The 17,308-nt window shown below is 37.0% G+C and overlaps 1 protein-coding gene across 2 annotated transcripts in view; it reads left to right on the forward strand.

Moving 5' to 3' along the window:
• STX18 (syntaxin 18) overlaps positions 1 to 15,027 on the forward strand; it is a 59,037-nt gene extending 44,010 nt beyond the window's left edge. For both annotated transcript variants that reach the window (XM_063401608.1, XM_063401609.1), the window contains 8 exons: positions 787 to 864; positions 968 to 1,034; positions 4,370 to 4,485; positions 8,909 to 8,997; positions 12,140 to 12,198; positions 12,885 to 12,954; positions 13,515 to 13,595; positions 14,911 to 15,027. In XM_063401608.1, coding sequence (XP_063257678.1) covers positions 787 to 864; positions 968 to 1,034; positions 4,370 to 4,485; positions 8,909 to 8,997; positions 12,140 to 12,198; positions 12,885 to 12,954; positions 13,515 to 13,595; positions 14,911 to 15,006 — 656 coding nt within the window. In that variant the 3' untranslated portion in view covers positions 15,007 to 15,027. The remainder of the gene's footprint in view (positions 1 to 786; positions 865 to 967; positions 1,035 to 4,369; positions 4,486 to 8,908; positions 8,998 to 12,139; positions 12,199 to 12,884; positions 12,955 to 13,514; positions 13,596 to 14,910) is intronic.
• Positions 15,028 to 17,308: the final 2,281 nt, after the last annotated feature.

A 17,308-nucleotide genomic window follows, 5' to 3' on the forward strand; every position in this document is an offset into this window, starting at 1 on the left:
GTGGCACAGAGGCTTAAACCAAAGCTGTCTAAATGTGATGGTTGTCTTTTACTAGCTTGTGTACCTGTAAGGTATTACAGGCATAATACTTCCAAATCGGAGATCATTAAATAACTTTAACAGAGTCCTTGTAAATTAAAAGTGGTTTTGGCAACTTGAATATGGGATCATACCTTTACTACACTGTCTTGTAGAAGCTGTAGAGAGAAAATTTCTGTGTTGCCATTTTCAAGCTGACTTGCTGCATCTCTGTATTTTATTGATACACAAAAGATTTCCATCACCTTTAAAATGCCGTCTAAACGTGGTTTTAGCATTATTCAGAATCACTGAATGTCAGTCATGCATGGGAACTGTATAGTACAAAAATGAAAAATATCTATATCTGTGAATTAAAAGGATGTTTGAGACAATAAATCCCAAAAATTTCCACATAGTCTGTACACCGAAGAATTTGAACAAATTCAATAATTTAAGCGTCTCTAGATGTGTTTTGCTGTTCTTAGCTAGATGCCACCTAATCCTGTTTAGTGTTTAATTGACATAATAGAACTCTGTGGCATATGTAAAAATATTATAGAGACTAGTTATTTTCAGTTTTTGGTTCATTGTAATGACTTGCCGTTTTAGAGAATCTATATTTAAATGTAGCTGTATTTAAAAGAAATACTAATATATAACATATATAAAATGTAACTAGGCTTTTGAATATAATTTGCATATCAACTGTTGTGGAATTCAGTAAAAAGTTAAAAGATTGTTTTATATTTTTCTTTTCTATTTCAGCACACAAGGGTGTCCAGTCTGCTCAGGTGAAGGAGCACAGAACAGCTGTCTTGGACTTCATTGAAGATTACTTAAAAAGTACTTAGTATTTACTGAATAGTTACAAATGGATGATTGCATTTTCCAAGAAAAGAATCTTGCTCTTCTAACCTGAAATTTTGTTTACTGCTGTCTTAAACAGGAGTGTGCAAGCTGTATTCTGAGCAAAGAGCCATCCGAGTTAAGCGAGTGATAGATAAGAAGAGACTGTGAGTAGCATCAAAAATAGTTTAACTGTGCCTTTCACTTGTGGCACGTTCAATAAAACTATTGTTTTAGATTATAAGGAGATTGTTTTAATGGGAGTTTGTGGTTGCAACTTGGAGCAACTTCTGCAATCAACAGGTGCATTCCAAGGCTCTTTACACTTCAGACATGTGAAGTCTGAAAGTGGCAGTGCCATTATACTGTTGCAGTTCTCATTTAGGTAAAGGATAAAAAGCACCAAATCAGTAAAATGTGGGTTAGTAAACCTATTTGACTTCTACAAATTCACCAAAATATTTCTTCTTCTTTATTTTTTAAGGTCCTGTCTTTCTGCTAAACACGTGACTGTGTTGTTAATAAATACTACTTGAGATGGCAGGCATTCATGGCAAGCATAAACATGATGAAAATAAAAACTAGAATGTAACTTCTGAACAGAAACAAGAGCTTCCACTTCCTATAGTGGCACTTACAAAGGCTGCCAATGTAGAGCTGAAAATGTGCAGGAGACATTAAAAGTGATGTACTTGCTGCCTTTTTGTCTGGTGGGATGTTTTTTTCCATCAGGTTTTAAGCCCCATACTTCTTCACTTCCTTTTTCTGCATACTCCCAATTGTGAGAATGACAGGGACAGTGAGCAGGTTTGCAATTTATTTAATACCTGAGAGACTTTCCTTGTTTTCTCACTCTGCATTATTTGAACAGTAACTTCAAGGTCCATTATCTATATTTTAATGTAAAAAAATATAGTTCTAGAATATGCACATAAATAAATTCCTGAGTGTTTTTCCAAGACTTGATGCTGGTTTATCAGTTTGGTGTTTGGGTTGATGAACTGCAGTTACAATGAACCCAGAGAGATTTTTTCAGAAGTTCATAAGTATATTTTATTCAGAATGATTCAGGCTGATTAAGCACAATTAGATTCACTCAAATATATCCTCATGAGACATAAACAGTAGTACATGTGGAGGATCAAACCAAAACCAAAAAAACAAAGTACCCCAAACCACTTCTGAAATTTGGTAAGAAGTAATGAGAGAAAAGTAAGGCATTGGTGTTTTTGTAGCTCTCATAAGTTTTCAGAAAAAAAAAATACAGGAAAAACTGTGTGATATTTTTAATGTGTAAAAATCCAGAATCTTATCAGTATTCTTCATGTGAAAGAGCTTTAAAGAAAGATAGCATTGTTCCTGCAGCTGTGGCAGTAGCTAATGAATACCAGCTCTTCTGTTAGTTAGTACTCTTACATTACTGTTTCCATGTGAAATCCCAGGTTCAGGATTTCTCAGGTGAATAAACAGAGAAAAAAACTCAATTTGATGCGTTATTTCAGAAGTTATAGTACCAGTTAAGGAAAGAGCAATAAGGCATTAAGAATTACCCCAGAAGATAGATTCTTTTTATTGGAGTGTCCCTCTCTGCCTCTCTTTATGGATGCAAGAACTAGAAAACAGATGTTGACCAGGTGGAGTCTGTAGGCACTGCAGATGTGATATAATGGCTAAATTGTCATTTAAATTAAAATTCAATTCAAATAAATAACAGGACATAACCCAATCTTTATTATGACTTAAAGAAAAATTGATTGGGAATTTCCCTGAGGATTTCAGTAGATGCTTTATGTGATAACAACGTTTACCCTCTCTTAAAAGAAGTAGGCATCCTTTAAACAGTGCATCCCAGACACTTTGTTCATTTTAAATTGAAAGTTTCCTGTATTCCTATACTGTGCACAGTAAGGACAACAAACAATAAAGGAATATGTTTCTTTAGAAATAAATTAATCCTAGTGCAGCTCTGCTTTTCTTCAGTTTAGTCAATTTAAAATACAAGCTATCAGACAATACTGAAAAGTTTGCCATAGAAATATATTTCATCATGTTTCCTTTTATATTGATAACTGTCCTAAGCTCTTCAACAAATTGCCTGAGTGTTACAATTTTCTTACAGAGGTTGCCTTTATGTGCTCACTCACATTTTTTGATTAAAAGGTTCTGCTGGTTAGGACTAGTTTCACAGAAACAAAAGCTGAGAAATAGAAACACAAGCATTTTTTTCTGTAAAGGTACTTAGTTGTGATTTTCAATTTTAATGTTTATTGGTATTGAAGATTATATTTAATTTCAATTTTAAACTTCTTTTTCCATTAGAAGATTTTGTAAATTATGTATGCAATTATTCAAATCAATCTGATATTTTTGTTACCTGGGAAATGGTGTTTTATTAGTATTAAAAGTATTATTTGAACTGCACAGATATGTAGATAAGGGTGTTTTTTTTATTATTAGGCAAATTTGAGAGGAGATGAGAGTAGAATTCTTCTCTGTAAAATTACCAAAAGCCCAGTACTTGCAGAGGTTTTATAACTAAAAAAATTCCCTGCTACTGTTTTTTCTTGTTAAACAGCGATCACTCAGTGATGACAATTGCATTATATTTTGGTTTTCACAGAATTTTTAAATGATGGGTTAGAATTTAGACACAATGCAAAGAAGGAACACAAAAAGCAACACCTTCTGTTAGGCACAGGGGAGAATTCCAAATCATAAGGAGATTAACTGTTGGTTATCTTTGAGAGGGTAGGAAGTGATAAAGGGTAGGGTGGAATCACCTGGCACACAATTCCACACATTGGTTTTTGGTTTTTTGGTTCTTCACCTTTTCCAACTGCATTACTAAATATTTAACAGCTTCCTATGTAGCAAATACAGAATTCATTGTAGACAACAATAAACCACAGAAATCTACTGGAAAAAATATACTATCACTAATTTTCAACATTTTTGATGGCACACTGAAACAAGTAACTTAAAGTATAATAACCGAATAAGCTTCTCGTGTTTTGTATTGCCTTTGTATTAAAATTACCTAATAGGGACTCAGAAGCAGTATAAGAACGCTAATTCTATTGCATTTCCTTTATGATAATTGAAAATATGAAGTAAAATTATCATTATTATTTGAAAAAAATAAGTGGAGCTTGACCGTTGCTGCTACGAATTTTTCAGTATGACATAAAAGTTGGCTTTTTTTTTTTTAATACATTGGATTTTTGAAAGTAAGTTTAATAAAGTGTCAGTATTTTTAGGCTGTAGCCTTCAATGTTCTCAACTCTGAGCATGTGATGCATTTTGTCCAGGAATACTATTCACACTTTCTTTGCCTTTGTAACAATATTTCAGTGACAGTTGCTAAGTACATTTTGTATCTTGGCTGGAAAATCTTTAATGTGAAGTTTGCAGGAGTTAAAGTATTGAATGTAATAATCCATTCTCATTTTACAGAAATACATCTGTGTGGTATCTGTTAAATCATAGGCTCTTGTTCTTCTAGGTCCAAACTTGAACCTGAGCAGAGCAATGTGTCCAAATCTATTCTTTCTGCTGAAAAATCTTCACAGAGTCCTTTAGAGGATTCTGAAGAAAAACTTTCTGCTGAGGAAAGCAAAGGTAAGAAGGAAATGTAGTTACGTTTTACTTTTTGTGGCAAGACCTGTCCAGTAGACAGTGCTTCCTTCACTTTAGAAGGGCCAATTGCTATGACTGGCATATCTTTCATTTTCATCTTCCTTGAGCTGATCAATGAAGCGTATTGTGAGACTGAGGAGAAATCTTAAACTTTTTGACATGCCAGCTAAACAAGTCATATGCTTTGCTGAATTCTTCATCCTCTTAATAACCTCTTTATGAACTGTTCACTTCTCATTTATTTTTATCAATATCATATCTTCTGAAATTTGTCTGACTTTTCCATATTCCTTTCACTGAATGCAAGGAATTAGAAAGAGGTCAGTGACGCTCTGGGAACATTCTGTAGTTTTTAAGCACAGAGACCTTGAGTTGGACACTTGTGCAGCAGGAACTCGCAGGTGGAACATGCTCACACAGAGGAGGTTATTGCCTGCTCAGGTCCAGTAGTTTTGGGGCTTTCTTCTTGACAACATTGAGTTGCCCTGCTGGGAGGATTGCATCTCATCTTTCAGTGGGCAGGAGATAGCTAGAAGTCCAAAGCAGTATCTCTCACGTTGGGGTCATTTCAGATGGTGCAGGTCTTGGTGGGATTTGTGAGCGCTGGTTCTCATTCCTGGTTGCCTGATTATCCCTGGCTGAGGGATAGAAGCCATTTCAATCCTCTTAGCCATTTCAGCCTGTGCTGGGATGTGTGTGCTGGCAGAGCTTTGGAGCAGAATGCCCTTTGGAGTACCACCACTAGGCATATAATTTCAGGTTTCATGCCTGAAGAGAAATCTTGTTCCTGTGATTCTGAAGTTGCTTTCCCTGGTTTGAGATCTCCCACTTGTGTTGTGTAAAGGAGACAAAGGTACTTTGTGATTTACAGCAGGAATTTTTTTCCTTGTAGTACATTAAGCTGGGATAATACTTATCAGGATACAACAAATGCAATGGTTGGTCATATTATTCTGATAAACAGTTGTTGTTTCATTAGTGATTTTTATTAAAAGAGTAAAGTTGCTCTGTTAGGTGACTCCAGGGCCGTACAGATGGTGTTCATGTGAAGTACATGCTCCACTTCTGGATGAATTCTCTAACACTGAATTACCTCACAATGTGTGAATAGCTTCATTTTCTGATAATGGCTTTGCTTATCTTCCTAACCAGTTTGTACTTCTGCAGCCCTATCAGTGGGCCTTTTTTTCCCTCCCAACACTGAATTTATTGTAAGAAGTACAGGTTTTGATTATGTGCCATGTGCTGTTTCTAGTGCTTACCTTTTTATAGTGTTCCTTAAGTGATGCAGCACACAGGCACACAGAGGAGTTTCACTTTAACCTGTTATCAGTGTTCTGCAGCTGGGAGCTGGTGCCACTGGTGAAGCAGCAGCATAGCAGCATCTTCATTGCCCTGTGCTCTTTCCTTGTTACCAAATCCCTGCAATCTCTGCAAGTGTGCATTCCCACCACATAGTGTCATTACAATTTTTAGCTCCAAAAATCTGTGCCACACCATGGAAAATACTGTTCCTTGGTTGCCTTGGACACAGCAAGCCACTGCAGTAAACAGAAATGCAGCTATTTTATTGCACATCAATTTGGATTACTCCAGTACTTGCTTTCATGAGTTTTTGTTTTAATTTTTATGAGAAAGTAGGGGTCCTGCCACACAAGCGGTGCTGCTGCAGTACTTATGAGAGGTTGCTGACTAGACTTTGAGAAAATTATGGAACTTGTATATAAAATAAATCTGTCTGGAACAGTATGCAAATACACACAGCCTGTGATTCCTCACATCAGGGTAAGTGCTGGTTGCTGCTGCTTATAGGAATCAGCCTTGTGACTTAGCTGGTAGGTGGCTGTCGAAGTATGAGAACAACATGAACAAGATGACGAGGAAACAGGAAGTTCAGTTTAAATCTTACAGCCTTTGATTTATACTTTTTTTCCAAGTAACTTTTAAAAATTTTAGGAAGCCAGAGAAATGTTTGCATTTTGAAATAAGCAGTTTCATCCTCAGGATGCTGGTGATTTAGATAATGGTGATAATTTGATTTTATGAATTAGCCATCAGCAGCATGCCTGGGTCCCTTGGGTTAAATCTCATCTGTAAAGATACTTTTGGTCCTTAATTTGAACACTGTGATGAACAGCTGAATGTGCTACTTGATGTGCTGAAGCACCACTTGGGTTTTGTCTGGTTTTTTGGCAGAAATCAAAGCAAATTGTGATTATCTTTGTTTTGAGGCAAAGCACCTGTTTACATTAGAATTATAGTGGACATGTCTCATGGTAGGAAAATAGTCTCTCTGGAGAGTTCTTTTATATACTGGCAGTACTTATTTGCATATTACAAATTTGATATTTAGTTTATGGAAATAAATGTAAATAATGAGTAGCTTTTGAACTGGTCCACAAGCTTAGCAGCTGTCTCCTTTCAGCATGGAAAAAGGTTCAGAGGATTTGATCATTATTTTATATCTCTGTCACGAGTTAACTACTTCTGTTTCTGAAATAGAAATGTAGTTTGGCTTTTGCTTGCTGAATTGCAGAAAACCATTAATGTCAGCTCTGTGTAAGCTGCAGAAAGCCCAAAACATAGCACAGTGACAGGAGGAACCCTGGGGAGATACATGTTTCTTGCTTACCTCTTACCATAAATATATTTGCTTATTAGCCATCACATTGGATACAGGTGCTGTTTTTTAACAGTGCTTGCAGGGCCTGAAACTAATTGGTTCCTCTGGGATAAAATAGGAGAGTTTTTCTCTTTTTTTTTTTCTCTATAAACTAATTATCTTGCTTTGTTTGAATGCAGTAAATAATTTATTGTAATTTTTATATAATGTAAATATATTGATTACCTAAACAAGTTTTGTATTTCTGTGAAATAGATTTGAAATACCGATAATACGCCATAGAAAAAATAGTTAGATGCTTTCTAAACAATCTTTAAAGAGATTCTGGGGTTTATATTTTATTTGTCTTTACAAAGAACTGATCTATTTTTTGGTTTGGGTTTTTTTTCCTAATTTATTACATTCCTTATCCACATCCCTCATCCCTGTCGTTGTTTATGCATCCTGGATAGGTTGTTGGGAGGCCAAAAAAAAAGGTTTATAATGGAGACATACACAATACTGTTTTACAATATTAGTGTGTTCAAGAGTTTGCACAAATACTATCATGAAGGATAAAAGGGAAAAACTTCTCCTTATATCTCTTTTCTTATATGTGTTTATAAATGGGATTGTTCCTTTCAGAGGCTTCCCTAGACAAGTCAGTCTCTGAATGATGATGCATCAGTGCTGCTTAAGCAATTGAAAAAAAATGTCTAGGAAGTTAAAACAAATTAAAATACACATAAATGCTTAAAAGATTGACTGGAATAAATAGGAAGCCTGAAATGTATGAAAAGGTAAAAGCTAAATCTTTCTGTGTGTTAATTTGCAGCCTGCATCTGATGCATCAAAGCAGGTTGAGGGCTGATCCCTTGTGGGATGGTACCCACAAGATCTCTCTTGGGTTTTTAAGATTGTTACAGCCAGTGGGGAGAGGAGAGGCTCTCTCAAGGCTGCAGGATCACAGGGTTTTAAACACTGATGCCAGAACAGCTTCAGAAACAGTGGATTCCTGTAGCACAGCTTCTTTTCTCTCCCATTCTGACTGCTTCCTCTATAATCAGAAGTATATAATTAAGCCTAAAATTAAATCTTTCAGAAGGGAATAGCCCAGAAATAGCCCTTCAAGATCTTTTATGCCCAACTCATACAAAGATTTATGCAAATGAGTAGCTTTAATCAAAGGGGAAATACTACTGAAACGAATGAAGCAGCTTTGATGTGCTATGGTTAATTTGTGGGGTTGAAGCTGATTCCTGTTACATGCAGGAAGACCCCTTGCACAGGGTGGTGTGGGATTTGCACTGTAATAGGAAGTTTAAACAGCATGAGAAAATTGCATTTGTCTGTGAACGTTGCTCAAAACATCTTTGAGATTCTGGCTTTAGTTTCTGAAAGGAAATGGTTCTTTCAAGTCCCACTGGAAGATAATACTTTGCATATAGACTCTCATTTTGAAAATTGTATGGTTTTATCTGTTAAAAGACAACTGCTACAGTATTTTGAGCCCTAAAAACTCTTTAGTGCATTATGAGCTGTTTTACATCCTTCTCTGTCAGTATGTTAATGCAACTCCCTTTAGCTCACAAAATTAAACCTTACATGAAGACTTGGCCCAGTTCAGAAATTAAAGGTTATTGATGTAATTGTGTGCTGTAAGTACAGGGTGAATCTCAGTAACTGACAAAGGAGATACAACAATTTCATCATCAGTCTAACATGGATGAAAAATTATTTTGACTTTACTATTCAGTGCCCTGAACTATTCAGTGCCTCAAGTGTTTGGTGGTTCTTTCACAGACAGGAATCTGCCTGATGCCCAAAGTAACCTTGGATTATGGGGGGATGGCAGAGGTGAAGATGAGCTGTCACCTGAAGAAATACAAATGGTATGTTTATCCTGTGTCTGTTTTATTTTATTTTCTGTTGTATTCATGTGTGGTAAAAAAAAAAAAAAAAGTACAGATTCAGCTAAATTAACTTTTAAATTAACATTCTCTGCAGAATAATGCTGTAAGAAGATACACCTTTTGCTTGTGACTTCCTGGTAGCAGCTGATGTTTAAAAATGCTACAAAATATTTACATGGAGACATAAAATTAATAAAAGCTGTCTTTCAACAACAGAAATTAAAATTGTTTTCCACCATTACAATTACTAATTGCTTTGTTAAGTCAGGAAACAATAGAAGCCAAGGCAATATCAGAAGAATCATTATGAAACTTCTGAAAGAATAAATTGTTTGCCCATTTTTCTTGGACAGTTTCTAGAACACAAATAGTTGCACTATTTAACTATTACTGTGAAGTTATACTTCATTTTATTTCCTTTTAATTTTTTTATTATCAAAATCAGATTGATTTCCTAGGAGGATTAACTGCAAGGTGTCTGTCACAACAGAATTTCATGAATTTTAATTTTTTTGCATTTCTCTGCTATCACTGTGTTTATAGATTGATCCAATTCTGTTTACATTTGAATAGGAAATTTCTGACACAGGCATGATTGCTGACAGCCTCTCAGATTTTTTGATATTCCTAAAATTTATAATTTTGAACATAGCTCAAAATTCTTGGAAAACCTCTCTACATTAGCACACACTGCCTTGGGTTTATATAAAGAAAAACTGATTTCAATCAGTAGCTGTGCAGATATCAGAACAGTGAGCTTTACAGGGCAAAGGGCTACAGCAGTATGACTTGAAGCTTCCTTGGCAGTGACTCGAGGTGTTCCCAGACACAGCACACATCATTCTTCCAGTCAGAGATGAGTAAGTTGCACATAATTATGGTATGGCTTGTTTAAGGGAAAAGGTTCCTCAGAGGCTGCTCTGTATGCTCTCATATTGTTCTTGAGTGCCCATCTAAAATCTAGAGGCGTGCTCCTGCTTTCTGTTTTCTTTGAAAAGATAATTCCTTACAGATTTTCATTCTCCTGTCTTTAGGCACAACACTGTTAGGCCCCTGGCTGTCAGCTTCCAGTGAAACAGGGGCAGCAAGACTTGGGGGTGATGGCTCTGACAGGGCCTTGTGACTGAAAGCGAAATGCAGGTTGTGTTTGTAGGCCTAGGATCATAGGAAAAATCTCCTTTCTGAAAGGGTTTTCAAGCTGTGCAGCAGACTGCCCAGGGAAGCAGTGGAGTCACCATCCCTGGTGATATTTAAATAAATGTAGACATGGCACTCAGGGACATGGTTTAGTGGTGGCCTTGGGTTGTTATCTTGATCTGTAAGATCTTTTCTATCCTAAACAATTCTATGAAAACGGTAGTCTGTAAACTGCTGTGTTGGTTTTAAATTGGGATGGTTTGCATCATATCATACCTAGCAAATCCTCAGTCATGGTTCCATGATCGTTTGTGTAGCTAAAATAATTCATTAAAGCCCTATCATTGCTAAAGCACCAATTTCTATCTGTATTTTACCCACAGGAAAGAGCTTGACATTGTTCAAAATGTTTGCAGGCTACTGCGTGATTTACACAATAAATTTCAGTTTATAACTCTGAATACAGGTATATTAATGGTTTTTACAGTAATTCTGAGCAGATGTGATTGCATTGAGTGGGAAAAATCTGTCTCTGCTGTTTGGAGTCATGAAAATACCTACTTCTCTCTGATTTTATCTTATTGTTGGTTGGTTGGTCTTGTCTTAAATTCAGGCACAGCACATCTAATGACTTCTCTCATGGGATAACTAATAGGAGTGGGGATTATTTCTTCTATGCCTTGGATTTTTAGCCATATATTAAGCAGTTTGTCACTTTATGCCATACTTCAGTAACAGAATATTTCACTACCATAAAAGAGGCTGTTTCAATAAGCCATAAATCGTTGAGCTATGCTGATTGCTGGAGTTTGATTTTATATTCCCATCATGTAAATCCCTTTGTGACGCACTGGTATAGGATGTGTTCAGTGCTCAAACCCTTTGTTCAATTGCCTCTTTTAGCATATCTTAACTGCTGTCTGTGCAAGTGCTCCATCAGCCATGAGTTCAAGTTGCAAAGATCATTTAGCAGTTTAAAAGGCAATCTGTGCCAGTGGAAGATTTTAAATATCAAAGGGACTTTTTAAAAGAATACTTTCTCAAGTGGATTTGTGCTATTTGTAAAGGATTAAAGTAATTCACTGTTTCTTTACTGAAAATTTGTCTTCTCAATTAATTACCATCTCAGCTTTTTAAGGCAGCAAAACAGGGAATTTCTAATGTTGACTGTTTGTACAGATATCCTTACAGAAGTCAGAAAAAACAATTGGCCCAACTCAAGGATCAACTTGTATTAAATCTCGTGGCTCTGTTTCATTGTTCTGTGCCTTGGCTGTGTTGTGAGGTGACTCCACAAGAACCAGACATACAGTAGTCATGAATGTAAAGCAGTGCCCCTTTAGCCATCCGCTGCTGTGAAGTAAATATCACTGTATTTTAGGTGATTATATTTTCAAAGTAAGTATCACTGTATTTTAGGTGATTATATTTTCAAAGTAAGTATCACTGTATTTTAGGTGATTATATTTTCAAAAATGTTCTGCTCTGTAGGTGGTCTACAGACAGCAGTGACAATGACACTTGAATGTATTGCAGCACTGGTATTATTTTATTTGACAAAACCACTGGATCTTTGGAGTGGAAATCAATGGGACTTCATGGAACTATGCTGTATGTTGCTCTCTGTTCCCCTTCAACTCATGGAACTGGGCACCTTGCCTGAGACTCTACCTCACAGGGAAGGTGGCAGTGCCCAGTAATATTCCTCCTAGACTCTGTGGAATCCTTTAACCCAGGAGAGAAGGCTGTTCTTACCAGTGAGGTAGACAGTGAGCCTCTAGTACAAAAATAAATCTGGATGTTAAAAGAAATAAAAATTTTTTCTTCATTCTTTATGATAGAAATTGCCCACGTCAGAAGACAGACCTTTTCTCTGTGAATTTTACTGTTACCCTTCTCCAAACACATACCTGTCATTTCAGACTCGCTTCTGGGAAATCAAACCTCTAATTTTGTGTGTCTTTTCCTTCTCCCCTTTTTCCAGTTTGAGCAGGAGAACCAGAGACTTGTTGGTGAAATGAACAATCTCTTCGATGAAGTCAGGTACAATTTTCTGTCACTTGACAGAGGGTGGCCCATGGCAGTCCCATGGCCCAGTCAGCCCCTGTGTGCAGGGCATTGGCTGCTCCTGCTCCAGTGGTGTGGGAGCAGCTGGGACAAAACACCAGTGCCCAGGAAAGGAACCGTGTGCAGTCCCACAGTGTAAAGAACAGTAGCACTCGTTACATTTGGAAGGTTTACATTGTCCCTTATCCTAGTTTTAAAGTACTAAATTTTCCATTTCTGTCTGTTGCCTGCTGGATCTTTAGACGGCACTAGGGGAGGTACCATTGCTGGCCCCATGCAGAGAGCAGCAGTGGTGCCATTCACTCTTCCCAGCTGTGCAAACACCCAAACAGCTGAGCTAGAAACACACTGCACCCACCAGAGCAGCGTATGAAAAGGGTGTGACAAAATCCACTGCTTAGTGCCCAGCATGGGTGTTATTCTATGAAATGGGAGAAGGGTGAAACCCTGGCAGTGAAAGCTGCTCACTGAGCACTTTGGGGGTGCCTTTCCCAGGGCTTCACCGTGGCCTGGTTGTCTCCAAGCAGTCCCAGGGGTTGCTGCTCACAGACTGACACAGCAGCAGCCTCCTGGGCAGCCACTCACTGGGCTGGAGGGTCTGAACCTGCAGCAGCAACACGTTTGTGCTGGTTTCTTACGGAGTGTTTCTGTTCTTTGCCAAGACAAATTGAAGGAAAAGTGGTGGAAATCTCCAGATTGCAAGAGATATTCACTGAGAAAGTCTTACAACAGGTTAGTATAATTTAATACTACAGCAGTAAATACAACTTGAAGATTTTCTCAGGGGCATTTTGGTCTTGATTGCCAACTTGTGAACATAAAATTAATGAATCTTCAATACAAATGTGAAGGAAAATATTTTTGTTTTTCAAATTCAAATCATGATATTTACTGTTGTTACTTACTAGTACCAGGAATGGAAAATGAGAGGTATGTGTTAGAATCCCTCTGCCTCAGAACTGGTGTCCTGTTAGATGTGTTATTAACAGCATCCTTTCTGGAAATGTTGGCACCTCTTCCAAAAGAGGTGGGAAAAATCAGTCAGGTAAGATTTGAGTCTAGGTAAATGGGAGACATCCTACTGGTCTTGGTGGTTTACATTCAGATTTGTAAAATCACTGATAAAGAAATTACAACTTTAAATGTATTACTCTCTGCCTCTGCATCAATGAAACAAAGATGTTAGTAATACCAGATTTTATTTTAGAGTTCTGCTTGTTCCCCATGTCCTTGGAAGTGTTTTATTCGTAACACTCATTACTGTTTCTCAATTTTATTTCTTTTTTAAACAGGAAACTGATATTGACAACATCCATCAATTAGTTGTGGGTGCAACAGAGAATATAAAAGAAGGCAATGAAGACATAAGAGAGGTAATATCTTGAAGTTGTGTTTGAGACTGTTTCTCTCAACTTTCAGGTTTTTCCAGGTGTTTTTAAAAACACCCTGTGTGAGCTCACCCACGGGACCAGTGCAGTGGGTGTTGGGTGTCAGGACAGGGGGTTTGAGAGAACTCTTCAAGGTAGCTGAGCTTCTCAATAGTTCACACTTGCTAAGCATGATCTCAGTAGCTGGATAGGACTGCAGAAATCTACTTGGCCTCAGCAGTTTTTTAAACATGAAGGGCACCTGGCTTGCATTTAAGCACCTGTGAAGTTTTTTTTAAAAAAAAGAAGTGGGGGGACAGAAATTGCAGGCTATCACTATAAGACAGTGCTGAAATGGTTCAAACAGAATGCTGACTGCTGGCAGAAGAGACTTCACCACCCTGAACACCTCTTGCATGCTCCTGGTAAACAAATCACTTCCACTCTTTTACTAATTAGAAGGAAAGGATGTTTTCTTTTGGGAACTGAAATTTCAATAAAAATTGAGGTCCTAAATTAGGCTACAGAGTAAATGGCTCACTTCATTCTCTCTCCTGAGAGCACACAGAAAAGGTTCAAGGGTGAGTTATCTACTGCTCTGCACAAAACATGGCAAGAACTGAAGCTGTATTTTGCTTCACTTTTCACATTTTTAGGTAGAACTAAGTTTCCTAAAACATCATGAGAAACAGTAGTGAAAGGTGGTAAAATAAAAAACTTTTTTACTCACATAGGTGTTTGTATCATAGAAAAAAAAAATCCATCTGTAAATCTAAAAAGTGAGAGCAAAAACAAGTCCCCTGCTGGTCTCAGTTTTGGAAAGGAGAAGCCAAGAAAAATATTGGCTCTGAGACTGAAATAAGTGACTGAGTTATCTCCAGAGGTGTCAGGGATTTTGTTTCTGTTTGTTTCTTGTTTGGTTTTGATGTTTTTACATTTGTTCCAAGTCAGATCTTTATTAGAAAGATGAAGGCCTGATTACTTTTAATCAAGGAATATAATTTTTGGAACTTAAAACTAACTTAGAAGCATGTACTTTCTGATATAGTTCCTAGTGTTTGATTGCATGAGATCTTGGGATTTTAATAGTTATTATTTCCAAATGTGCAGTTTTAAGAATTTGAGTGTGACTTCAGTGTGATAAATCTAAAGAGGTACCAGTGAGCCTGACCTGTATTCATCTGGAATTAGGGGCAAATTTTGTTGTTTCTCTTGTGGGAGGGAAGGGGGATACCCCAAAAAGGCATTCTGGGTTGCCACTGTTGAAACTGGGTTTTAGTATTTATTGGTAATGGTAACAGGGATAACCTTTCCCTCACAGGCCATCAAAAACAATGCTGGATTTAGAGTATGGATCCTCTTCTTCCTTGTGATGTGTTCATTCTCCTTGCTTTTCCTGGACTGGTATGATAATTAATTAAACATACTATTGTCTCCATGCTCTGTTTGTAAATGGTCTGACTTCAGTGGAGGGGGTATGACAGCACACCTACGTGTTTTATGCCTTTTCTCATACCTCTATGATGGAAATATTTTCCAATAAATAAGTGTGTGCACATATCCATTAGTACATTCATTTTAAATGCCTGTATCAAACATAAAATCATGCTTATCCTCTGGAGAACACAAAAGTCTTTGAAAGAGCTGTGAAGAAAGCTACAGAGCTAACAGAAGAAAAAACAATACTGGTTTTGTCACAGCCACCCACCTGTGCTGTGGGAAGTGCAGCTCCCATCCCAGATGAAAACTGTTACTGTGCAGAAGCATCTACACTGTCTCAGGCCTTTATTTCATCACACCACTTCAGTACACACTGAGCACTTGGCACATAAATGACCTTTACTGCTAATCCTTTGAAACCACTCAGAAATCAGCTCCATCTAATGGTAGTAATGATGATAAGGAGTCAAGGAAAGAGCTTTACTTGTAAGTGAAAAGAGAGAATACAACACAAACAGATTGTGCAATGAAACAGATGTTCTGGGATGCTGGAACAAAGCCAAAGGATAGGCAATTGAAGTCAAACTCTTCAAAGTGCTAAAACTGGGAGCAATTTGTTAACTAAAAAGTCTCAAAACCAACTGACTCAATCAACTCCCTCTTGATAAATCCGAGGGAAAATGGTTTTGACTTCAAGATGCATAAACAATCTGCTTCTCCTAGATCATAAGGCTTACTAATTTTTATTGTTAGGAGGAGAAAAAGAAGTTGTTTCTCATCAGTATTTACTTATGCATTAAAGTTTTTATTGTCCTGAATTTAAGGGGAGGAGATGTATCGTGAATCATTTCTATTTAGGACAGTCTTGGGAAACAAACCTTTCCATCCTGTAAAACCTGAATGTCCTCTACAACTACGCTGATACAAAATGTGTGTGTTTTCCTATCTCTCTTCTGAAATGTATATTTCTATAGGTTTTATGCAACAGGCAGCATCATTCTTATTCTTTACTCTGCACAGAGTGAAAATGTCAAAAGTTACATGTCAATTAATTATGTTCAATAAAGCAGATGCCTGTTAGAAAATGGTAACACGGTATGTTTTAAAGATCTTAACATAAGCTTGATATTTTTAAATGCAAAGAAAAATTTGGCACATTGGTTATTGCTTCTTAGGCATTCCACATACCATGATGACTTAATAGAAAGCCTTTTACAGCTGCACTGTGTAATGCACATTTCCTATCAAATTTAGAGCATTGAGTCATAATGGTTATTTTTACTGTACTGGGATGACAGGCTTCTGCTGGAGAAAAACAGAAGTGGAGCTGGCCACATTTGTTCTACTATAGATCTTGAGAAACAGCCAATACTGATGTTTTCCCTTAATTTTTGTACAGACTCTACCAAAGAAAAAGGAACTTCTGACATATCCACTCTCCCTTGTCCCATTCAAGTTACATGAATAAAAAGGCAACTTGCTTGCTCAGATGCTTCACACACTTTTGTATGTTAAATTAATAAGATGTCTTTTTATAATGTATATTTAAGATTTATAATAAAAATGAAAACATGATTTCACACAAGGAATACGTAAGTTTGTAATTACAATGGAACTTGAACGTGCATTCACAACACTATGTTCTTCTACATCTTTTCCCCTCCCGAGCCATACACAAACAGTTCTACTCTTCACTGCTTCACATGGAGCTTTAACAGCCAGTTGTGGGATCTAATACGCTACTGTTTCACTTGTGATGCCCCATGTTTTAAAAAGTATCAAACTGCAAACCCTACATAATAGAAAGCTCTTTCTAACTAATAAAAAGGGAAAATGTGAATGTAATACATGAGAAAATTTGGACATATTACTCCTTCACCTGTATCCAACAAATGACATAGTGGATTACATGTACTGTGAATAGGCTTTCTGCCTCTTTACTATGATCAGAAGATGCCATTTCTCATTAGAACATCCTGAACTGTATATTTTTTACACTATCCTCAACACCCACCACTAAAACTGCCTGTGTTTTTCCATAATGTCTATCTAGTTTGTGTTTCAGTGCACATCCTTACCAAGATGCTAAAGCCACAGTGGAAATGCAGTTAAATCCTGTTGACAGCAATAAGAAAACATTGAGCATGCCTTGTTGCAGAGAAGAACTTCATTATCACTTACAAAAAACAGTAAAGGAAATGTAAGGAAAAATGCGACCTGACAGTTTCTTTCTTCATACAAGTCATTACATCACGCCCCGATGTCAGTGCTACCATTCT

Source organism: Prinia subflava, chromosome 7 (genome assembly GCF_021018805.1).
Source record: "Prinia subflava isolate CZ2003 ecotype Zambia chromosome 7, Cam_Psub_1.2, whole genome shotgun sequence".
In the NCBI taxonomy this organism is placed as follows: Eukaryota; Metazoa; Chordata; class Aves; order Passeriformes; family Cisticolidae; genus Prinia; species Prinia subflava.